Source organism: Rhipicephalus microplus, chromosome 2, assembly GCF_043290135.1.
Source record: "Rhipicephalus microplus isolate Deutch F79 chromosome 2, USDA_Rmic, whole genome shotgun sequence".
Taxonomy (NCBI): domain Eukaryota; kingdom Metazoa; phylum Arthropoda; class Arachnida; order Ixodida; family Ixodidae; genus Rhipicephalus; species Rhipicephalus microplus.
Window position 1 is genome coordinate 215735935 of NC_134701.1, and position 26045 is coordinate 215761979.

General features: G+C 43.9%; 1 protein-coding gene across 2 annotated transcripts in view; it reads left to right on the top strand.

Moving 5' to 3' along the window:
- The first annotated feature begins 786 nt into the window (after nt 1-786).
- The window catches only part of LOC119169567 (cell adhesion molecule Dscam1-like), a 219747-nt gene continuing 194488 nt past the window's right edge, over nt 787-26045 (top strand). For both annotated transcript variants that reach the window (XM_075875971.1, XM_075875973.1), the window contains exon 1: nt 787-1799. In XM_075875971.1, coding sequence (XP_075732086.1) covers nt 1727-1799 — 73 coding nt within the window. In that variant the 5' untranslated portion in view covers nt 787-1726. The remainder of the gene's footprint in view (nt 1800-26045) is intronic.

The following is a 26045-nucleotide window of genomic DNA, read 5'->3' on the forward strand; positions in this document are numbered from 1 at the left end:
AAGTAAAGCGTAGCAACTAACAAAGAAGAGCATAAGAGAGATAATGAAATAGAAGTAGGTTAAAAAGAAACATAAAAGAAAAAGTAGGAGAGAAAGGAAAAAAGAAACAAAACAGAAGGAAGTACACCTAAAATAAAGAGCCAGATAAAGAAATACACAGACAGAGAGAATTACCTTGCTGCAGAAATAAATAGGAACAGACACACTAAAAAAATAAAAATAAAGAGAGCAAATGAGAAAGATAATGAAAAAGACAAATATAAAAATTAAAGCCAAATGTCAGAGCACAAAAGAAATAAAAATAGAAGTACGCAAATAAAAACGAAACAGAGGTAAGGCAAGAAAGAGAAGGAAAGACAGAACGAGTGAGAAAAGAAAATAAAGAATTAGACGAAAAAAGAGAGAGAGACAGGCAGAAAAGGGAAAACAGAACAAAACCGAGAAAGAAAGGAAGGGGAAAATAAAGACAAACATGGCGGACCACCCAGTTTTAATATGCCCGATTTGAAGGCTTGGCACCGCAAGTGTGATGCTGCCTTTATTATTATTTTTCGCTCGCTCTTTCATCACAATTTTGAGAGATAACGGGAGAGGTTGACTCATGGGAGAGGTGGCCTTCGGCAAGGCCACTGGGAGCTGCAAGGAGAGAGTGAGGGAAAGGAGCGCTGACGAGCAAAGCGTCGGCGGCGCACGTGGTTTGCGCCGCGAGGGCGCTCGTGGCGATGGCCCGATGCACTCGCGGCAGCTCCCTACTCGGGAGTCGGCTCACCGATGCCGCCGCTGCAGCCATGCGCCGCGCTATCTCTGTCAGTGACGCTGCCCCACACCGCACTCGTCCCACGTACGAAGGAGCGCCGGACGTGCTGTGTTCGCTAGTACATCCGAGGCCTTGAAGGGGCCAGTTATTGTCCAGATTCTGCGAGTCTTCGGAAATAGGCGATGGTGACCGCCAGCTAAGCTGTCACTCTTTTGAAGGGATACAGGCTTGAATTTTAGCACTGTGCTTCATTACATCATGATTTATGCACGCCGCTCCGATTGCAGTTGTGTCAAGAGGACCTTGCAGGAAGAATAACGTCAGGGACTTCGCATTGTACACTACGACCCTACTTTAGTTGTTAATATTTAGCGTAGGAGAACTTGATGTGCAAGTATCTGGTTATTAATCCGTATGTAGTAAACGGCCATTAAGCCAATGTCCAATAATATTTATTGATTTGTTCTTAGATTCCGGTGATTCATTAGGTGTGGTGTATGGCTTTGACCATCAAAGCAGAGCCTTATGAATTTTAGCGCAAAAAAGTTGGCCTTCACGTTGGCTCAGGGTGAGTACCTGTAGCTATGGTTCGAAGTTTAAAAATTTCAGCAGGCACCCTTGATAGGCATTTTCATGCTAAAGCTGGTTCAATTTTAAATGCGGGTCCTTCGCTCGAGGTTTAGCACCAGCGGCATCAAGGCATTGCGTTTCACATTGGTTACAATCTTGTGGACAGTGTTACATCGTTCAACGGGAAAAAGGCCTACGTCCGTGAACAATTGTTTGAAACTACCATAGTGCGGGTGGTCAATCGACGGGGTCGTATCTACGTTGTTTTGTGGTCTTTTGGCATCACGGAGACACTTCTAACGACGTAAACGTTCGCATTTTTGGGGCTGTGTGTGTGAGTGTTCGCCGTTACGAACAACAGGATTACAAGTCCCCGCACTAGCGCCAAACAGTTGCAGAATGCGGGACCGGATGCCGTCGTGGGCGGAGTTTTTCTTGGCTCAAGTTTGCATCTGCCTCTTCTGTGGTCAAGGTAAGGTGGTAACTCTATCACAGTTATAGTTACGATGTCAATATTATCTCAGTGGGTTGATACTATTGATTCCAGATTAATATTACACTAGTCCAAGCCTAGACGTTTCTTTTTCAGCTACATTGAATACGTGAAGCTCAAGAAAGTGAACACCGTATATCAAGAACATATATAAAGTGCAAAGCTTGAACATGAGCCAATCGGCATGGCACTCTTGCGTTAACCGCGCATTTCGTTCAGCGCAACTACAGTGCAAAAAACCTGCCGCACTTTCTTAACTATTGAAGCTTATCTACCTTGTTTCGCTTGAATAAAATGCAGTTTTTTTTCAACCCGCCAACAGAATATTTTACCACTGGAAGCTTTCTTGGCTTTCTTGCCAGTATTTTCTCTTTGTGTGTGTGTGTGTGCTGTGCTCATAACCACAAGTGTTCAGGAGAGCGTCTGGTGCATACTCAATGCCCGCCATCTTGGTAAATACCCAACTATTGACATAGAGAACGCCTCCACCCTCAGTCTTCTTGGTTCGTCATGCTCTCTCTTTATTGGCAAATAGTGTTTCTTTTTTTGCGTTTTTGTTAGGTGGCGATCTAAAATTACGCTTCGTTCTTTCATTTTTATCTGGTATTTCTAATAAAAAAATGACTTCTCGCAGCACCCAGCCACTTTCTCACTAAGTGCTGACACAAAGATATATATATACACGGCATGGCAGAATTGCCTCAGTACTCAACGTAGCTATAACGAACAGCCCGATGCAGATAGTACACTTGTAGAGAGGTTTGGCTGTGTTGTTTGTTAATACATACAGCAAAGTGGTATTATAAAATGGAGGTAACATATTGGTATGCCAAATCAGGGGCTATTTTTTAATTACGAAGCGAGGCGTATTACGGAGGGGCGTATATTTGACATGCTTAGGTTTTTCAGCTAAGAAGCTAGAAGTTGCACCAAACTTGACATTCGATGTTGCTCTGGCAGTGAAAGTTTGCATGCTCTGCGATACTCACAATTAAGGCGTGCAATTTCAAAAACATGGAACATGCGCAATGCTGAACCATTCATTATTTTTTCTGGTCATGTTAGATTTCTCACTAAATATAGCGTCATCAGTCAAGTGTGACCAAAAAATTCACAGTATTCATTACGAAAAAATATTCTAAGATCTGAGATGTCAAGAAAGGGTTAGGAAACTATCTGTATTAAGATAAGGCTGGCTTCACACCACAAAGCCTAAGAGACCACAAATGCCTGGTCATTTTTCTCATGTTGTTGTTTGTTTGTTCGTTTGTTTGGTTTGGTTTGTTTTGTTTACACAAAGCACCGGAGCTAACCAGAACACAAACGGCCAAATTATTACTCCTTCAAATGATCGATTGATTGATTGAATAATTGATTGATTGATATGTGTGGTTTAGCGTTCCAAAACCACCATATAGTTATGATAGACGTTGTGGTCGGGTTTTCCAGAAACGTTTACCACCTGGAGTTCTGATATTACTCCTTTAAGTTAAGCACCATGTACAAATATTATACCCTCTGCAAAGTTTTGTAAACATTAGGATGCTGCCCCAAGTTATGAGCTAAGAAAAATACGCAAACGTACGCATTTATCATTGCTTGACACCGTAGTGAATAGTTGATGGGGTTTAATGTCCCAAACCACCTTTTGAACATGAGAGACGCCGCAGTGGAGATCGACCACCTGATGTTTTTTAACGTGCACTTTAATCTAAGCACACGGGCCGAAAGTCAGGCAGCTTATAAATCAACGCTTCTGCAGCTATATTCGACTGATGAGTAAGTACCAATATAACGTTTTTTATTACCGATTCCATATGGTTCGTTTCTATCCCCATTTTAAAGGTTTGCCTAAATATGTGGCAAACACGAAGTGCATTCCGCGACGTAGGTTGCCGCTGCTCCAATTTACGAATGAGGTGGATCAAGACGCGCAAATACGAACCTTTTCAAAAACAGCGAAATTCTCTATAGCTCTCTGGCAGCTTCAGACTAATTAGTGCCTTTGCATGTGCGTACTATATATTATCATGAGATGTTACCCATATGGAGTAATATTGCACGAGTGACATTCGTGAAAAATAATCTATTTAGCCAACAGTGAGAGCCCATAAACAGGATTATTTCAAAATTACACGAACGAGTTCATGACGGTTCGTTACGGGAACGTAATAGTGATGATTGTAATTCTGCTCCTTCTCTATCACGATGAGCTCGTGTCTTGGAAAGCAAAATTCTTTTCTTTACATAGCCCATTTTGTGTCAAGCTGAGAATTAGATGAGAAATATATTCAAGTAAAGTGAGCGAGTCCAAAACTCAGTCAAACCTCAAAGAAAATTCGCATAAAGTCTGTTTTTTTTTTTGTAAAGTTCCAAAAGCCCTGATTTGAAAAAAAAATCCTTGATGTGTTCAGTGGGGACCTACTTTCTGCGGATAAAATATTCACTTCAATCACACAAAAAAGTAGTAATATTGATAAAAAATGCACAATAAATACATAGTCATTGCTCTGTATGGAAAAATACAACTTTTATAGTAGATACGTTTTAGTTGTGACTGATGCTTTAGCCTAACTTTTTTGTTAAAACGTTGTTGCCTTCATAGTTTTTACTAATGCACACCGGGGTCAGTGCGCTTCACCAGCACTGAGCCATACTGTGGTATCAATACAGTATGAATGAAATTATATTGTGATGACACATTATAATTTTCAATATATGTATTAGGTAAGATATTTCTGAGGCTAGCATTTTTATTGCGATGTTCTTCTTGACTATGCATTCTTTGCAATATTTTTTGCCAAAAACGTTTCTTCATCTGTTACTTCCCGCTCCTACTTCTAAGATGCAAATTAGAGCTATAAATTCAGGTTTTAAAGACGCTAAATAGCGTGCGTGCGATGAGAAACTCCTGCAATAAATTGTTTCTTGCACACCGCATGTTCCACAGACGCTAGAGGAAAGCACCATGTGAAGGCATTGACAAAGCACATTTTGTCTATGCGAGAAGCATTACAAATTGATAGGGCGTCACAAAAGTGTACGTGCATACGTACGTGTGTACGCACGCACTAGCATAAACATGGCATGATGAGGAACCGCAGAGATGATGGCGTCAATATGAGGGGAACAAGCAGAGGGGAGGGGGCGCCCCCCTTAACCATTTAGGCGGGGGTGCAAGGGCTGTGTCATTGGCTAACTCTCTTATGGCTGTGCAGGTCCTTCATAATGATTGTGGCCTAAAGCTGTTGATGTCACATTCCAGGAACTATTTACTTCCAATTTCACTATAAATAAGCCCAAAACCAAAGGTTGGTCATTGTGAGAAAGAAGCACTAACTCGTTTATTTACTATTTTTCACCTTTGTAAAGCACGTTTTTTTGGAGTCAGCCTACAGGATTGGGAAGGGGGCGGGGCGAAAGTCACTTTTTGTAATCGCAAACGCTGCGCAGGCCTATGATTCTCTTTCACAACAAATGATCGGCCAGTCCGTGTCCCGATGCACAGCCTCATTTGTATATATCATAAATGTTCTCAAATTCATGACCCTCGTTCTGGTAAAGCCAGGGACAAAAAGCAGGCCATCGCCAAAGCACGTCATCGTTTGATTCGTATTTTTTTATAACACGAAAGTGTTCTATGCAAGGGTCCACCATGGCTACACTGGCGTAAATTTGTCAGGTTTGTTTCACGAAAGGAAGCATGGACGGACGCACAGTCGGACGCATGGACGCACGGGTGGACGCACGGAAGAACGCACGGGCTGGCGGACGGAAGAATGAATGGATGGATGGACGCATGAACGAACACACTAACGGACGGACGGAAGAACGCATGGACAGATGGACAGACGGATGAACGCGTGGATGGACGGACGCATGGACGAACGCATATACGGATGGACAGATGGATGGACAGAATCACTTAAGGGCGCATGGACGGACGGTCGCACAGATAGACGCACGGACGGACGGAAGCAAGAACGGACAGACGGCAGAGCGCACGGACTGACGAATGCTTCCCTTAACTCATTATCATGCACTCCGCGGACATGCTTTGTTTTTTTTTCGTCCACAGGGAAGCATGTCATCCTTTAGATACAAACAACGGGGAGAGGATGGGGGGAGGGGCTGCATTTTTATAAGACTTTGCGCCCGTACCCTCCTCGAGGGATGTGGAAACTTGGGTGCGCCTATCCGCAAATGCCGCTACACACCGACAAATGCGAGAAATTCCAAAGACAAGTCGAAACAAAATGTTAACAGGTCGTTGCTTCAATGATCCGTTTTTTTTTCTTCTCCTTTGCGTTTCCGCACACCGACTACACTTATAAGTATGCCCATCACTGGCAAGCCATTAGATGCTGTGGCCCGCGAACATAAAGTTATTTTTCCTCGGGCAGCTTACTCGCCTAATCTTCCCTCCATTGTCGAACGATGGAGACCGACATGGCACTCTGCAATAGAAAGAACGAACAACTGCATCAAAGGAGGCAAGAAATAGGTCGCGACACTCCCATGCATATGCAGTCTTCAGATAGTTCGCTCGAGAGAACAACCTTTTTTCTTCTTATATTCTTAATCGCTATGCCCCACATTGTTTGCTCGGCAGTACAGACGCCGACAGTCGATCGGCCGTCCTACCCCAGAATGAACAGCAGCGTCGAGAACAGTGATGAAAGGGGAGTGTCATATAGTGTCCCTTCTTTTCGTTCAGTTTTAAATGACGTCAAAGGTTGTGCCCTCGCAAAGGGGAGAGGGCGAGCGGGGTTCCCGTTAGAGTAATGAACCGTCCCTTACATAAATTGCCCAATAGACGAGGTATATTGCCGAGCCCTCGCGTGCATGCCAGAGCGTTCGGGTATACGCGTAATTGGCGATGCTTGATTGATGAGGCCCCGGCGTTGCCTGAAAGGAACGAGGCGCGACGTTTGGTCTATCTCGGTGGTCGTCCACGAATTGCAATCAGGCTGTCTTCATGTGCAACCTTTTTTTTCTCGCGCCAAGCGAAGAGTGCTACCTTGACTGCTTCCTCGTTCGCTAAAAAGTTGTCCGAGCTAACTTTAAATGGCAACGAGCTGCCCGTACTCATTACGCTGTGGTGCTCTCGCTGAACACCGTACTTATAACGCTTGACAAGATCAAAAGCTAGCATATTGATACTTTGTTCGTAGCTTCATTCTTACTGGATCGGCTTCAGTATTGACTTATCTCTCGAACAGGAGATGAAACTTCAGGATTAAGCGAAGTGCGCTAAGTGACACATAGGCTGCTCGGTGACGCATTAAGCTGATAAAAAGAAAGATGGAGAAAAGCATAGGCTTGCGTGCTCACTCAGGCATGTGCTTACACTGATGATCAGCGTGTTTTTAAATTTAAAGGTATTTGCACGCTAAAATGAGCCATGCAGCACTTTTTAACCATGGTCAGTAAACCCGGCCCATCGGGGCTCGAAGCTCCTCAGAAGTAAAGCCGAGCATTACTGCGCCACACATGGCCGGGAATTCGCAATTGTGTCAAAAAGACAGCAACAAATTGCTTCCTCTTTTCTGTAAATTGAACCCGTGTACCCATGCAGCTGCGCAGTATACCAATGCCCAAGGCATCTGGTTGACTTGAGCATCGCAGTCTGCATAGTTACGGTGGTCACCGTGGGGCGCCGCCATGAGCCATCGCTAACGCTTGCCATACCAATGAAAGTAAGCCACGTGTTCAATGGACAACAAAGCATAAAAAAATGTTCAAGGCTATGACTCGCTTTTAAATGCGAAGAATTTCTTAGCGAAGTTCGGCGACTTTGAGCGTATGTATCTATCTATCTAGGCGCCTGTGACTTATAGCTGGTGATTTGTGGGGTTTAACGTCCCAAAACCACTATATATATACGATTATGAGAGACGCCGTAGTGGGCTCCGGAAATTTCGACCACCTGGGGTTCTTTAACGTGCACCCAAATCTGAGCACACGGGCCTACACCATTTCCGCCTCCATCGGAAATGCAGCCGCCACAGCCGGGATTTGATCCCGCGACCTGCGGGTCAGTCCTGTGACTTTTAGCTCTCCTTGCGTTTAGATAATGGTATTCATATCAAAATTGGTTTGGCATAACATGACTGTATGAGGAACATATTCGACTAGTCACAACATGAAAATCATGATATGTATATGATTTGATATGTATGTCATGAATGTCATGAATGTCATGATTTACATTTGGTGATCCTGCAGCTCTTGCGGTAGTTACGTTCCCAGAGCATGTCGCAAAACTGGTATTGCATGCCGAACACAAGCGACAGACCCTAACATGAAAATCATGAGATGCATGTCGTGTAACACAATGACTACATGCCACGCTTATAATGCGCTCGCGCCCGTTTCGCCAGCGTCACATATACCAATTTTGGTATTACGGGACGTGAATGAATGTCAAAGATATGCCACGTCCAAACATGATAAGCACGACATGCATGTCATGTAACATGACTACATGCTACGCTCATGATACGCTCGTGGCCATTTCGCTAGCTTCACACGTACTAAACTCGGTATTACGTGACGCGAACGGACGACATAGGTAAATGACACATCCAAACATGATGATCACGACATGCTTGTCATGTAACAACATGACTACATGCCACACTGATGGTGCGCTCGCGGCCGTTTCGCTAGCTTCACATATGCCAAATTTGGTATAACGAGACACCAATGAATGACGAAGGTATGTGACTGGTGCAAACAGGATAATCACGAGATGCGTGTCTTGTGAGAACATGACTACATGCCACTGTCAAAGCGCCAATGCATTTCGACGTGACACGGTGCGTGTGCTCGCCGGCGTTCTTTTTGTCGCGTCACGCTGGCGTTGCCACGCCAGGCGCCGATCCTGCCCATACTCGCAGGCGCACGCCGCGCTGCGTTGCTTTGACGCATGCGCGTTTGAGCGCGTCCAGCGTCCCTACGTCACGAAAAGAGGGAGATGCAGTGTTGTCTTGGTAACACATCGGTGCGAAATGCAGTATGTCGCACTTCGCGCCGGTCGCCGTCGGGCCGCCCCTACGGACGCTGGTCGCGCCTGGCGTCATACTATAGAATGTTCGCGTTTTGCTAACGTATCGTCGCTGTGCTCAGCGTGCGCGCGTCAACGCTACTGTTTAATCAAGCGCAGCGCCAGGTCAAAATGAGGAAGAAGAAGCGCGTCCTTGCACGAGCAAGTCCGGGCTCACGGGCAGTTGCAGCCAGGAATCAATCAAAACAGCTGAAAATAAATGTCGTTCGTAATGTTTGAGCCTCACTTCTTGCCAGTGAACCGTATGCGATTTTAAACAGTTTGGTGCCGGAAATCCGGGTACTGCCACGAGGGACCACGGAAGACTACGGAAGGTTACGAGTGAACTGAACGCTATGGAGAGGCTTGACCCGAAGTGGACGTCGAGACGATCTCTCAACACCAGGATTATCAACGAGGCAAGAGCTCTTCTCGGCGATGCGACAGCCACCATCGATCAGCTTAACGCCATGTACGGACGTTTGAAGGCGAACAACGATGATCTGAACCAAATCAACGGGGAGTTTGAGAGCCACATACCAGATGAAGAGTTTGAGGAAGAGTACGGCACCATCCTAGAATACGAAGACAACGCTAACAGCGTCATGAGTGAGCTTCTTAGCAAGCGCAACCGTGTTGTTGCGGCCACGTCGTCAGCACCAGAGCTTAGACTTCGTCCGTAGCAGGTACCGCTGTAGCCACTGGTGCCAAGATTCCCAAGTTTACCGTCACCCCATTTGCTGGTGATCTGTGCCAGTAGAACAACTTTTGGGAGCAATTCGACCAGATGATTCACCGGAACGGCATACGATGCAGCGCTTTACATCGTACCGAGCTTTTCAGTGAAGCCCGAATGGCTGATCGCAAAAGCCCGTGTAGCACATATGAAGACAACGACACTACCACGGCTAGAGCTTCTAGGAGCCTTGATTGGACCAAGGCTACTTTGCTGTGTGTTAAGTGCACTCACGGGCTTCGAGATCTCCTGTACATTGTGGTTGAATCCCACAATCACACTTTCGTGGATAAAAGGTGACATGACGAAATGGAAGCAGTTTGCGTCGAATAGAGTGAAAGAGATCTGAGAAAAAACAGATCCTAATATGTGGAGGTATTGCCCTGGTCATGTGAATTCAGCCGACCTGCTCACACGTGGAGTTTCTATAGAGAAATTATCACCCAGTAACATGTGGCGACATGGACCAGAATGGCTATGCGAATCAGAAGACTGGTGGCCTCAACTACCGTCAGAAGCTATCAGCACCGACGACAGGATTTCTTCTGAAATGATTGAAGCGCACATTGCGATATCCAGTAAGACAACGTCAATACCAGTCCTGGACACAAACAGTTACACCAATATTGAAAGGCTACTCAGGGTCATGGCCTGGGCACTCGGATTTATTGAACGCTGCCGAACGAAAATTGCAGCGCACACTGAATTTTTAGTAGCCGAAGAGATTGCTTAAGCTGAAAATTATTGGATCAGGCATATGCATTAACAATCGTTCAGAGAAGAAATGAGCTCAATTTGGAAAGGCACAAGTGCATAAGAGGACTCTATAATCAAAGACCTCAACCTGTTCTTGGATGACAACAGTATCCTTCGGGTCGGTGGGCGCTTGCTACACCTTGAAGCATCTGAAAAGGTAAAACACCCAGTGATCCTCAAGCACGACCATCGCTTTTGCACATTATTGAGCACACTGCAAAATTTACATGGAGACATGAGAGACACTTTGTCACAGTTAAGAGAACGATATTGGATCGGCCGGGCACGAACACTGGTGAAGAAAGTGATACACGGATGCTATACGTGTAGACGCTTCAGTATAAGCCCAGGCGACGCTCCATCAGCTCCTATAGCATGCCATTGTATGACAACGATGAACCCATTCGAAGTCACTGGAGTATACTTTACAGGACCGCTCTTTGTTGTGACTACAGCTGGGACCGCAGAGAGCAAATGCTACATATCACTTTTCGTATGTGCTACATCTAGAGCAGTCCACCTGGAACTGGTTTCGAGCCTGACCTCAGAAGTCTTCCTCATGTATTAACGGCGCTTTGTAGCACGAAGGGGTCTCCCTCACGTAATTTATTCAGACAATGTAAGAACGTTCAAGAAGATGTCAAGAGACTTGGAGAAGCTCTGTCCGATGGTTTTCCAAGAGGACATATCAGCATATTTGGGTCACAAGAGGATCATCTGGAAGTTTATTTCTCTCAGCGCTCCATGGTGGGGTGGGTCGTGGGAGTTTCTGGTCCAGACTATCAAGCTTCCACTGAGAAAGATTCTCGGCAAAGCTCGACTTAACTTTGAGGAGCTGACTACTATGCTATCGGAAGTGGAGGCGGTTGTGAACTTGAAGCCTCTCACCTATATCGAGTCTGACAGCGGGAAACCTCGTGCGTTAACCCCAGCAGACCTCATTATTGGAAGCAAACTTACAGTGCTACCATAGGGCGGCAATGACACACCAATGAACCTAAGGTGCACAGAATCTTTACGACGGCATGCATACAAAAAACGGCTAAGTGAAAACTATTGGAACTGGTGGACAAAAGAATATCTGCTTCAACTTCGATCAGCACACTTTTCGCGTTCTAGACCCACCAAAGAAGTTAAAGCATAAGACATCGTCATAGCTCATGAAGAAAATTACCCCGGCAAATGTAGAAACTTTCAAGGGTTCTGGAGGTCTACAGAGGAGCTGAAGACCACGTTCGTTAGTGCAAGATCAAACAACAGTGAGGGGTTGTTACCACAAGGCCGATACAAAAACTTTGTTTGCTCGAGCTGAACTAGCGACTTAGCGGCCGGTGGTATGTTTAATCAAGCGCACCGTCAGGTAAACCGAGGAAGAAGAAGCGCCCCCTTCCAAGAGCAAGTACGCCCTCACGTGCTTTTCCAGCCAGGAATCGACGAAAATAGCTGAAATTAAATTTCGTTCGTAATAATTAAGCCTCACTTCTTGCCAGTGAACCGTACGACATTTTAAACACTTCATTGGAGTATATTAAGCCCTTCATGATGCTCTCGCAGCCGTTTTGCTAGCTCCGCACGTACCAAAGTTGGTGTTACGTGACATAAATGAATGATGAAATATATGGCTGGTGCCAACGTGATAATCATGAAACACGTTTCATGTAAGAACTTGACAACATACCACGCTCATAGCGTGCTCGCAGCCGTTTCGCTAGCTCCACATATACTAAATTTGATATCACGTGACGTGAATAGATGACGAAGGTAAATGGCACATCCAAACGTAATAATCATGACCTGGTAGTCATATACAGCATCATTTACCTCCACCTCGTGACGTTGTGCTCATTTTAATGTGACATATCAGCATTTCTCATTCGTGCTTCGCATATCATCAATTCCCACTGTACGTGGGATCTGCCAATTTTTATTAAGGAACGCGCCTTCTTGCCCCGTTGTGATGTACCACCTCGCACTGCTTCCAACGTGGCCATTGCTACAAAACGAGCGAGAAAATGGTTAAAGCATTCAAGAAATCTCTGAAACTCGGCTCTTACCCGACGAATTATTGATTGATTGATGTGTAGAGTTTAACGTCCCAAAACCACGATATGATTATGAGAGATGCCGTAGTGGAGGGCTCCTCAAATTTCGACCACCTTGGGTTTATACCGCGCGCTCAAATCTGAGCAACCCGACGAATTATAAAATTCTTCTGCCTGTGATCTGGAGGTTTCAAATAAAGTTTTGTCCGTTCATCCGTGTGATCTTTATTCGTTATGCGTGACTAGTGAAACTGCTATCGATTTTAACCTATAGGAGTGTTGTGGGGCCTTCTTAAAAGAAGGAATGTATGTAAAGAACTTCCTCTAGCCCGTTAAAATGTTCTTTAGATTCTACTCGTGTAAAAACAGTGTAAAATTTGAATTCCGTATTTCACTGTGAACAAAATCGAGAATATATGCCTGCTTTTTAGGGCATCGTCCTTACGCAAGTTACAACTCTACTAAAGCATTCTTTGCCATGATTTCGATAAAAAAAGTTATCGAATGCCCCTTCCCAGCTTATTTTGGCATGCTGTTTTTTCTTCAAATAAAACAGAAATTTAATTTTTAATGTTTACTGTAAATATATAAATTTAAACGCGTTTGAAAGATATTAAGAGAACTAAAAACACTAAAAGATCGCCAGGCCTGCACGGAACGCGGAGCACAGTCACAGTGAAAGCTAGATCAACCTTTTGACTTTTCTAAACACTCTTTGGGTAACTGCTACAAGCACACTTGCTGGATACCCACTACGCCGTAAATAGTCCTAATTTTTGTATAGAAGGCCGGCATTACCTACGCTATTGATCGTCATTATTTGAAGAAGCGCTGTATTACGCTCTTGCTAGGAGTTTTCTCAAATTTTCAAATGCAGTGACTGACGAGGATTAAGAATTATGCCTGAATTGCGTAGGCTCCACAGTTATGAAGAGATCAAGAACAAGCTATTGTAGTGGGTTGGAGCATTGGACGACCCACGTATTACACAATTTGCAATGTGTGACGCCTGGTTGTTCCTTTCATCTTCTAAAACGCTTTATTTTTCAATTTTTATTTCATTTTAACGTGATTTTTTTCCGACATCAAGCTTACTTAAAGCCAGTTGGGAAACAACTTCCAAGCACTGGCATGTTGTATGGGATTTGTGTTTTAATGTCTATTGTACATTTGTCGAAGCATCCTTCTGTTTGTATATATACATAAACCACATATGTATTAAACACCAGGTAAGAGGAAAAAAAAGCACTGGCGCGGCTCAGTGGTAGAATACTGGGCTGGCTCAAGGCGAACCCGGATTTGAATCCCATTGTGGTGGTGGCGGCGGCAGCCACGGTGGACATCTACGGCTCCGCCCGTGACCAGTGCTCTGATCTCATAACAGCTTTCGCTGATTGATTGATTTGATTGATTGATACGTGGGGTTTAACGTCCCAAACCACCATATGATTATGAGAGACGCCGTCGTGAAGGGCTCCGGCAATTTTGACCACCTGGGTTCTTTAACGTGCACCCAAATCTGAGCACGCGGGCCTACAACATTTCCGCCTCCATGGTAAATGCAGCCACCACAGCCGGGATTTGATCCCACGACCTGCGGATCAGCAGCCGAGTACCTAAGCCACTAGACCACCGCAGCGGGGCAACAGCTTTCGCTGTAAAACGGTGTAAATTCTATAGATAAACACTGCCATCTAAGTTTTTTTCCCCTAGGGACCAACCACATAATTTTTAAAATGCTCGTATTATTGTGACACTATAAAGATTATATTGAGGTAGTCCTGGTATTTGCGTAAAAATTGCCCGTTTTCACTACAAGATGTGATGTTGTAGACGAAGGCAACTAGTTTAATTCTATATGTAGCCATTTCAGAAACATGACTGTATTATAGAACACAAGCTTTCACAGGGGTTAAAGCACACTCGTATGGTTCTAAAATTAATTAGTTCAATTTTGTGGTCTCTATTAAAACTAGATCGAAACCATGACAAGGCCATCAGAGAGAGCTTCAGAAATTTTAAGTGCCTTAGATTTCTTAATGCGCGCTACAATCTCAGCTCATGGGCCTCAATCATTTTTCGCCTCCAACAATATGCAGCCGCCACGGCCAGGATTCAATACCGTGACTTTCACGTCAGCGGTCTAGTGTATCGACTGAACAGATTCATTCCTATGAGGTTGATAGCTGGGCTTGTTCGTGACTGATCATTTTACCGCAAGGTCAAGTAGCGCACTTTTTAACATCGACTACAGGGATAAGAATCACATGACGCTCGTATAGCGAGTGTCATGCATTTCTCATCCCTGTTGTCCATGTTGTAAAGTGCGCTACATAGCATTACGGTAAAAAGATTCTTTTTTACCTGGTTCCTTCTGTACTTGTTTATATCTCGACTATGCAGCGGATGCATTAGCGCACCTTTCTCTTCTTCTTTTCCCTCTCCTGTCCTGCTTGTTCCCTTTTTCCGATATATTGATCCAACCCCACGTGCATTTGGCGCCTCTGATTAGCGCCTTATTTTTCTGGTTATTCCTTTTCGCCCCCGTGCATCCTTTACGTTTGTACTAGGGTCGATCAGTGGAATCGACCTCTGGGGTGTGTTGTGCCGCCGACAGCTACGCAACTGTTCGCGCCTCCTTCAGCTTTCTTTACGTAGACGCGCTGTCGGTTTTCGGCTTGCACAAGCGGTTCAAACCGCCTTGACCCGGTGTCGCTGCCTCAATTCGCACTCTTTTTTGAAGCCTTTGATTTCTATTTCAAACATTTCTCTTTCGAATTCTCGCTGTTGTTTGAAGAGTCTTCTGCGTTTTCCACAGTATTCGTTTTTCTCCGCTAGATCTTTTCCCGGGAAACCATTTGCTTCACTTTCGCTTAACATGTTACCTTAGATATTTGTTTTATATTGTCTTGATTTTGCTCTATAGGTTTCACTAAAAAGTTCAAAGCGTCATTCTTGATTGTAACCTCACTCTTCAATGACTACATCAGGAGTTAGTGGTATTGAAAAATAAAAAATAAATAAGTGAGCGTGCACATTCGGAATAGTTGTTTCCGGACATTGCTATACCATGAACGCAAGATATAACGCCACGAAAAAAAAACTGTAACGTTAGCCATACGGCAGTCTCTTTTTCCTCAAGCACTGTGAAAGCGTTAGCTTCCAGCTCAGCGATTTCGTTATGGACTAGAATATAGGCGAAATACAGTCCTAAAGCGATTCGGGGTTGTGTGATAATTGTTTATTCGTTAACGCCTCGGACAAACATACACTCGTTGGCATGAATACCGAACCGATAAGTCAGCGTTTTTTTCATCATGATCGTTAAAAACGCCACCCAAATCAGTAGCGACGGCTCCTCGAGGTATAGGTAGGTGGAATGAGTTACATGAAAGGCACTCCTCGTTTTGGGTTTTTGATTGCTTACAGTGCTTCAGTCTGAACCACTTTATACTTACAATAGGAGTCGAGGTTAAAACAAGCGTCAAACAAAGAGACTCCCACCGAAGTAAGCTTCCTTGTAATATAGCTACCTTTTTAAATTGCTGTGGTAGTTTAGTGATAGAACCATAATCATTCACGTAGAGGTCGCAATCGTCTCTACACCTCGCATTTTTCCTAAAAAGGGAAAGTTGTGGCATGGTGCCATTTTTGTCACACCTTTTCTCTTGCTTGCATTCTGTCTTTTTCTTTTGTTCGTTTTTCATATTTGCTGGTTTGTTGTTACAGTCCAGTTTTATATCTGACGAAGAAATAGTATACGTCTTATCGTTAACACACAAAGACGTATCAAAAAGGTTCTCGTAGAACAATATTGAACACATATATATCGCTAATAGGTATATATATATACACCTATTAGCAATACTTATTTATTTTTGCATACTAAGCGAACTGCAACATGTCTCTTAAACTTGCCCCACGAATATTTTTACGCAGTCACTGGCAATGTATGAATGTCTAGGCATCATTTTTATGGAGCTTAAAACGTGAGTACGCGGCAAATAGCATCGTATCACACGTGTGTTGCGGTGCTGTAGTGAAATGTGGAATTAATTAAAGGGGTGACTCAATTTCTCAAATTGTCATCTCCCCATCTTTCAGTTTTCTTTCTTTGTTTTGTCGCGTCAACTGCACTGAGAAAGCTTGAACAGTTTTGCGTACCTTACGGTAAACAGTTCAGCGCAAGCGCGAGGAATAGTGACGTCACACGGCGTACAGCTGGCGCCCTGAAGAAGCCCTGGAATAACCTGGAGTGACGCGTCAGTAGTGGGCTGGCCCTTGACTCACGTGAGATCACTCGCTCACTGCCCCGTTCATCCTTCCGTACGTCCGCTGGTCTATCTACCCATCCGTTTGTCGATCCGTTCATCCGTGGTTCATCTATTCGTCCGCCCTTTCACGGTCCATCCGGTCGACCATTCGCCCATGGTCTGTTAACCCGTCCACCGTCCATCCATGGTTCGTACGCACATCCGTTCGTCCGTAGCTCCCGCAAGGGCATTTTGTTTGCATCTGTTACAGTGATCATGCCCTCACATCTTCCGGAATGGTCGATGAAAACTTTGAACACAGCTGCATCTGCCTAAACGAGTTATGTTTATCTTGAGTTTTGTGCACATGCAAAGCAACGTCATGTAATCAATGTCGTTAGAAGTAAAATGAGGGAGTCGCAGCCTAATTATACCGCTTATGCTTTTATCAATGCACACGAGATAGCGAAAACAAGTTTAATCGTTGCGAAAATTCTTGATGTTTGTTGCTTCTCCCCAGCGCTTGCAAAAGAATTGTTATCGACAGCAATCACCATTCCACCAGACGACAGATATCAAAGAGAAAGAGATTTATTAGAACACGTAAGGCGTGTAGTCAGTAGAAAGAACGACTACACAAATCTCTCCTCTTATTTTTATACTCAACCACTGCGACGCGTCACATGTGCGTTACGAAGATATCTGGCAAGCTCTCCCGTGTTCACTTTCATGCAAATTAAGGCTGTACTTTACGTTGTCAAAAAAATGAAAAAGCATACACTATGGTATACATTAGCGTTGTATACGTCTTGCAAATACATTCACTTTGCAAACAGAGTCAGCCATATAGAAAAGTGATATGAGGTGAGAAATGACCGCTCAAATGGCCCCTTTTCTTGATGAATATTTGTCAAGACGAAGACAGTTATGTGTGCTTCGGCATGTTTCGTGTATCGCAATTAAGGGTGCACATTTTTTATCCTCATAAAAACACACAAAAGTGTGAAGGTCATATATATATATATATATATATATATATATATATATATATATATATATATATATATATATATATATATATATATATATATACAATTTACGTTTGTGCCATCCAAGTAGTTTCAATTACGTTGCTTCGAAGCAGGCTACTTTAATTAAAGGCTGGCTGGGTCTCTGCACGCTCCGTCAACTCCATGGCTGTGTTCGCAATTTGTCTCGAAGGCAGTGAAAAAAAAAAGGTCCAAATACTGAAACCTGCGTTACGAAATTCTCCGTGATTTCTTCATCACTGATCATTTCCATGGTTGATAAAACAGGCTTTTACGGAATTTTCCATGCACCCGGGAGTTAACGCGTGATCTTGGCAAATCACATAGCTTAGCGCGAAAAAAAAAACAAAAAAACTTGCGCGTTACGTGGGAGCAACGTGCGCGTCTCGCACAATATCTATCTCGCGTTTTCATTAGCGGATACATCGACACGAGATTCTATACTAATCCACGCATAGCGTTATCTTCGCGATAACTGAACACTAATAGCCCCTGCTTGATTGCGTGTGTACGAAATACTTCAACAGAAAACGCTGCGTGTCTCTGTGGTTGCATCCTGGTGTCGTTCAATCTCTAAACCATACGAGGCGCACTTGCTCGTTTTTCTAGAAGCTTATGCTTCGTTAACCAAACGTTTTTAGATGAGCCATAAGGGAGTGCGTAATCAAGCTTTCTTTTGTTATTAATGGCGGTCAGTCACGTTTGGGTTTATAAGTGCGTAATAAATCGATGAGGTCGTGAACAGTTCGTAAAAAACAAGGTATGGGACCAGACTAAGTGGGTCTCCGTAGCTGCCTAAACAGTTCGGGGGTCGTACAAAGACAAGGATCCGGGAATCCCTGGAATGGTCTTCATTAGCTTTTTGTTCTTTGACTCTCTAGCACTGTTCCCGTAGCTATCATAAAAAGCATTTAAATAATAATTTTAGAAGTACTTCATTATAGAAAAGTCTATTAGAAAAAGGCAAGATTCTTTCGTTTTTTTTTATTTAGCACCATCGATGTAGAGACTTCATTACAGAAAAAAAAATGAATAGCGAATGCAGTACAGACACAAGCGACACAAATTTACCTGAATTGTGATAAAAAGGTCGTGGCCTTCACGCTTCATAAAGTTTCTCACATTCCTGCAAATGACACTTCATTTATAACTATCCACAAGTAAAAAAATTAACTTCTCGCCTCAGCGCAATGCTAGTGAGAAGCCCACAAAGCATAAAGAAAAAGACACTCGCAACACGATGTCAAGTTCTGAAGTAATCCTGTTTACAAGCGTCGTTAGAGACAAGCTTCATTGCTATAAACGAAAGGTGATGCCTAAAAATTACTCTGACAAAATGTCTAACATTTTCTTTCAGATATAAAAGCGACAACTCTTTGCTCTATGATCAATTAGCTTCATGTCCACAAGTTCTGTGCAAGCTACATTTTTTGAGCATGGTGAGAAAACGCTGTCGACCAGTAGTAGAGGCTCCCGGCAACACCCGAATCAAATATTATATATAGCATAGCACCTGGCCTGGAACTCACAATAAATTATGAAAGTCAGCTAAAGATTTCTTGCTTTTCTCTCGACAAATCACATCATATTCGCAAAAATCACACGTCAACGACCCATCTATCAACCATTGGCTGATTTGAACATGGTGCGCTTGCTCGTTACAGAGCTGGCCGCAGGAGGCCGCTGCTTGTCCACGCGTGCGCACCTGATCACACTGAGAAAGCCGCAAATTTGAAAAAAAAAAGAAAAAAAGTGCTCAAGGTTGCGAAGCGCACGTGACGTTTTTCTGTGGCCCTGAAGTTTCTCCATGCTTAGCTTCCCGCAATTACGTCCGGACGATAGAAGAGAGAAAGGAATTGCAGCATGCGAGAAACCTTTGCAAATCCACTCGCACTTGACGGATTCTCGTAATTTTTTGTGGCGTTGAATTTGTGAGGTAATAAGCTCTTCAAGTGAATTCACTCTATGGTTACTTTAAAAAGTGTTTCAGGGTCCCTTTAAAGCGTAATCCTCCAGTGAACATACTGATAACAACCGGTATGGTCATAACCGAATACAAGTGACGACGTGGCGCTGTGGCGCATAATGGCATGTTTCTGTTTACAAATATTTCGTTTGAATGACACTTGAAGAAGAAAGACTGAGTGACCTAGATCTAACAAGCCGCCTTGCAGCTTTTCATACAATCGAGAAATGCTATGCCTGGTGGTGTACACCCGTGAAAACAAGCGCGTTCGCACTTTCGTATTTCTCTGCGGGTCGGTGTTCACGACGATGAAAGCGAACCACTCGAGACGGTTGCGTTGACCGCTTCCATGGGCGACGTGACGCGGTTACCCGAAAACACCGACGTTTGCTTTTCTTTGTCAGTACAGCAAGAGAGGCAAAGAAAAACATTCGAGCTGCGTGCCATGGTGAGCGACAAATCATCTGTATTCACCGGGCGACAGAAGGCAGGCGGCGGCTGAGTGTCGAGGTCGCATCATTGAAGAGTAGATTGCCTGCTGCTTACCGAAGCATGAATGGGTGCGTGTCGCGTGTGCGAAGCTCACCTAGGAGGCGCTGTGGATCTGGTTTTGGCACTTGGCTGTGAAAGAGAGTTGTAGACCTATCTTCATTTCAAGCAGTCTTCCGCGTTCGGTACCTGCAGCCTCAGCTTGCTCGCTTCTCTATATGCCTCCTTCCAATCTTTTTTTTTTAGCTTTGTATAGCCGTACGTCATTCCCTCGTTCGAAGTTGCCATACGGTACTACCTCTCGCGCACGATAAAATCTGTAGGTGGGAGAAACCGGACCCAGAGAAGAGATCAGGGAAACTTCTCTCACAACCACGTGATTACACGCCTGTCTTCTTGTATCGTGAGTGCGTATAAGCTAACTTAACTCTATGTAAATCTGCACATCTGTGGTACGTAACGTTGCGCATACAATCGGACGAACACATGAAGCGCAAACGGAAATTTCACAATTTCCGTTCGGGCTTCTTAAACACTACACATCTGCTTAGCCCTAAGGAGGCAATAAGAGTTTTCTTGTTCGAAGACATCGCTTTTATAACGACGATAGTGTTTCTTGAGGACCTTCGACTCAAAAACTTTGGTCTGTCTATCTGTACATTTGCCTGTTTGTCCACCGTTACCGCGAACTAATTACTCTACACAGCACCACACGATCCCCCGAATGGCTGACCCCATCCGCAGCGCCCACCAATGTTGCTCAAGGATCAGCGTTCTTACGTGTGTGATTGTTAATTAAAAAGCAATCATTGCGCATATCTAAGGTATTATAACAACACGTTGATGTTTTGTATGTGCGCCTTTATACTAGAGAACGCACACACAACTAAATCTAAGGACCGTGGCGTTAAACACGCTGCGCTGACAGTGCGACGCGGGGCTCAAAAAGGCAAGTTTTACCAACGCTTTGCTAAAACGACACGGTGGTGGCACCTTCCCATCGCCTTTCGTTCTACACCTTATCGCCTCCGAGAATGCACGCATCTTTCTCCACAGGCACGCAGGCCTTCCTTCGTTTTCGGAGATAACTTCCAGATGGCGCTCGTGGCTAACGTGCCTCAATGCACTCGTTCGGCTCCGCTGCACGCTCGAGGCACTCTAACGCAGCGCCTCCGAAATACCATTCACCGATTTTCTTGCGCAGAATATCAAATAAATGTTTCGTTCACTCTCTCCACACTCAAGACTATCGTCTTTCGACGACATTTACAGATTACATGCTGATACGGGGCCAATTTTTTTTTCAAAAAGCTATCAAAGATAGTAAGCTCTTCCGACTAAAGCGTATAGTGAAAATCTGGTTGAGGCAGCCTGCCCCTTTGAGAACATCAATTGCTGCTTTCACAACTAATCTCACAGATTTATCCTTATGACTAAAAAAAAACGCTCGTCTTGGGGAGACGCAACGAGCTCCTTAACGTGAACCCATCCTACATAGTCACTTCTGTAACAAATTACTTCGGTTAGTTTTTTCTGATCAAATTTTTATACATTGTTCTGTCTGGCCGATCCGCATTAGTCAAAGGCACAAAGGTAAACCTTAAAGATCGTGGCGGAGGGCCACAACATTCGCATTTCTCAAGACACATCCTTAACAATGGTGTGAGCATATTTTTTTTCTGTGCTAGTATGCCCTACGGCTTGTATAATTTGTGGCATTCTCATTCGCTTCATATGCCCGCTTGCTCACGCAAAGTCGTAACATTGTTACTTTGACTCGTCCAGCATCCGCTTCATGTGAAAGCAAAGTACTGAAAGCACAAAGCCATATAGAGGTAGAAGTGCTTGCACTTTCACCATCGACACTAGAACATCACTTATACTATTCCTCTATATCTTCATGGCACACATCATTGTGGTTTTGAGATGATGTTATGGTGTTACAGCGAGCGAGACCGAAAAACGTGGAATGTCATCCTTAAAAGTCATCCTAAATGAACCTAATGAAGGCATCGCTCAATTTTTAAGGACAGCGAATTTCAGTAACGGCATGCTTTTAGAGATTACATATACTGCAAGAACTGACTTAGTTTGACGTCTCGTGCTTGTTTGCTCTTTTAGATGCGAATCTGTTCTTTGACTAAACTGTGTAACGCTGTCCCTCCGTACGAACGCGCCACGCGCCACAGGTGTTGGCGCGGAGCCAAGTAGGTCACGCTGATGCTGTGCGTTGACGTCAAAATTTCCTGGCAGAGTGCGATGATGTCGCTCTCTGCCTCGCCTGCCACGCGCTCGCCGCGTCGCCCGCTTATCTGCCGCCTCGTCCATTCGCCCGCAACACCTGCCGCGACCGCCACTTTCTACGCCGCCGAGTCATCGGTTCCCGTGCTATAAACCCGACGCGCGCCTAACTTACGCTTTGAAACATGTCTGTACGTGTCTCCTATAAGATCTACGCCAGCCATTGCTTCAAGCGAATTTTATGGCGCTCACCGCAGCACCCCCGTTAGCGCCATTCAACCCGTAACGCCATCCGTGCGCAACGTTCCCGCTTCGCATCCCATTAGGGTTCCCATCAGGAAATTGTCCAAGTTTATTTTTCTCTCTTTTTTGACACCTCCAACTTTCAAACTTCCTTTACTCATATCCCCAGTGTAGGGTAGCATACCACTTAACCTAAACAGTTAGCATATGTGATTTTACCAGATGCATGACGAGTCAAGCAACAACGTTTTTACGATTAGATACAAGAAGAAGAACGACGCTCCGTGATATTACTAGGCCGTGAGCCATTCACCTAAAAAGAAAGAGGACTGAATTCAAAGGACAAGATTGAAAGCACCGAGTGTGGTGATAAGACATGATTATCAGTCAGTGCATGGGGGACATCCATATAAAGAACGCCCGGATGAGGAATACCGAAGAAAATCGTATTATATAGAGCGAAAGGGTGTGAGGGCTGACGTGTGAAGAAAGCTGGTTTAATGCCCTCATTTGAAATTCTAAAGACTGATTTATATGCGATGGTAGACGCGTTTCTCCGCGTCTCTGGCCGAGATCACGACGCACAGGCGCATGCACAGGCCCATTGGGCATCACGTGCGTTTTCTCTTTCACATATTTGAAAGGGCTACTAAAGATCTGAAGGTTTTGTAGTTTATGATAATATATTACTTTTGAGAGCATTTCTAGCTCATTGGTGTGGGTCTAGGGTACGGCGTTTTCAACGTGCCTCTGCCCTATTGTATTTGAGAAGCTGTTGCGCAAACGGCACAACATGTGTACGAGCCTCACAAGCCTGGGAACTTGAATACAAAACTCAAGTGTTTACATTAAGTTAAAAGGTGAGAGAAAGCCACCGAATTCATGGTTTTGGCTAAGTTAACCCTGTGATGTTATTAAACTATTCATTGTCGTTATTAGCGTGAAAGGTAATTAAAGAAATTTCAAGAATATATTTGTGAAGACAACATAGATGCATGCGTAATGAAAAGCAACTTAAGAACAACAAGAACATTTACAGCGAAACCTGTATTTATTAGTGCTGCGCAACAAGACACGTCATCGTGATATGGAACACGCTTGCGTATGGTATTCTGACCGAAGGCAATATAAGCAGATTGTTTAAACAACAAACCTTGAATAAACATAATTATTTTTTCTTCTTCTTCAGTTGGCATGGCGTTTGATACACTACTTAGGAGAACTTCAATTTAAGAGCATGTTTAACGTAACATGCAAACAACAACGCAATGCGTTATCAAAGCGGTATGCAATGGTTTATTGTATTATCTTAATTGCATTTGGTGGATCAGATGATGACTGCGTTAATCGCAACACCTAGCTGATACTACTTAAGTAGGCAAGCAATTTCCCGTAATTCAGGTGCACATTTTGGCATATATTTCCTTTTGTTTGTACGAACTGTGTTTATCTTCTGTGTGTGCTATAGAATACTATAAAATGTTGCATCATATTTTTTAGAACTTTTGTCCCAATATTTACACTGTTATAAAAACGTTATCGAAGACGGATGATATCTGTTTTCAAGAATAACAAGAATAATTTGTTTCGCTTGATTTCTACCAATATTTAGTTTAGTTTTGCCGAATACATTGACAAAGGCAAAACAATTGGAAGTCGACCAACTTAAATTTTTTATTATCAGTTCATCTGGCTACATTATAGTTGCCTAAGTTTGTACCATATATTAAGGTGCAGTACGAATAACCAGTACGCAACGATATAGAATAGTGCATTCGACGAGTGACGAAGACTTGTGACAGCTTTTGTTTTCGAGTATACCACCAGTACTTCGAAAACGCACATCGTAAGCTATCAGTACATTTATTATGCTAAACCTGATATTCGCCCAGCTGCCGAGAATTTTCAGTTTTTAGTTTTTTATTGTCTCCTGAAAAGTCTTTCACTCAGCAATAAAGGAACTGGGCAGTGTAAAATTGAAATTAGAAAAAAAAGCTCTAAAAAGTCAAAAGCAGCACGCCGAAGTTCTTTATTTCGCGATACAAATACATCCACTTCCTTAGCGTTTAAATTAAGGTTGTTATAAATTGTTAGCTTGAGGCAAACAACGAAGTACGTGGTATTGCTTTCCTAATCACGTATAACGCGCTTCGTGACCTAAACCAAGTAGATATTTAAACAAGTCTTACAAAACAGAGATATAAATATAGGTCAATAAAAGGCCGGGAGGTTAACCAGAACACAGAGGTTTGCTACCCTGCACTGAGTAAAGAGTGAAGCGGATGAAAATAGGTGAGAAAGAAATAATGGGAGAGAAGAGATTAAAAACCTAGCTAATGCCCCTACATAGGAATGGGTATAACACGAAAGTGCAAGGTGTCTTTGCAGAGGTAGTTGAGCGTTTATTATGCATTGTTTCAGCAACAGTAACAAATTTCACGGTCACGTTAAGAATGGCATGGAGGGCAAAACTTCCACTGCACACCTCGAACAGTGAGCACGTATGAAGTAGCGATGCACAGGACGAGCGCGGACTGGCAACACAGCTCGACACTTAAAGCGCGCTGTTCAAACAGAAAGATGCACTAAACGAGCGCATAAGTAAGCGCACGGACAAGCGCGAACAACTGTCACAATTCTTCACCAGCAGTGCATGCTTGCGCTCTTTTTGTAAACGCAGCCGCGGCAGCGTGTAGTCACTTTTTTCCTCTCCCGGTTTACGAGACTGATAAGCGTGCTCGCGAGAGGTACCGAGCTCCGTGGAGGTGGAGCTTCGTGGAGGCGACAATCTCTAGAGCCAACGCGAGCACGTCGCACCATCTCGCCCCTGATAACGAAAACACGCTGAAATTTTGAAGCTCAGAGTACTGCCAAACGGTGTAGGGTGTGTATAAATTAAATGGCTTGCCGTTACCACTCCCAACAACGCGCATTTCATGGCGTAGTGGTTAGCACCGCGCACTAGAAATCAAGAAGTTGATAATTCGATTCCGCGCAATGAATGTTTGCTGACTGTTTTTCGTTTCTCTGGAACATCTTAAAATAAAATTTTCAGCTGCTCTTCCGTGAGGGAATTACGTCAGCGGAGCCGTAGTAGCCTCCGGCATAAAACACGCGTAAAAATATGAAAGAGGGAAACAACGCACAAACTCACTATCTTTAGTATGAACATAATCAGAACAAACCTAATGTCTGGCAAAAGGAGTAGATTGAAAACTCGGCATACAGCCCTTTTTATTTGGGCAAGAGTGTAGAGACGTGGGTTGGTAAATGGGGGACTACGCGAAATCGAAACTAATCGAATAATAAGGAAGAACTGGAGCACTCACTACCACAATTTTGCCATGTTGCCCGGTGATGTGCCACTAACACCAACGCGAAACCTGATAAACCACCGGCAGT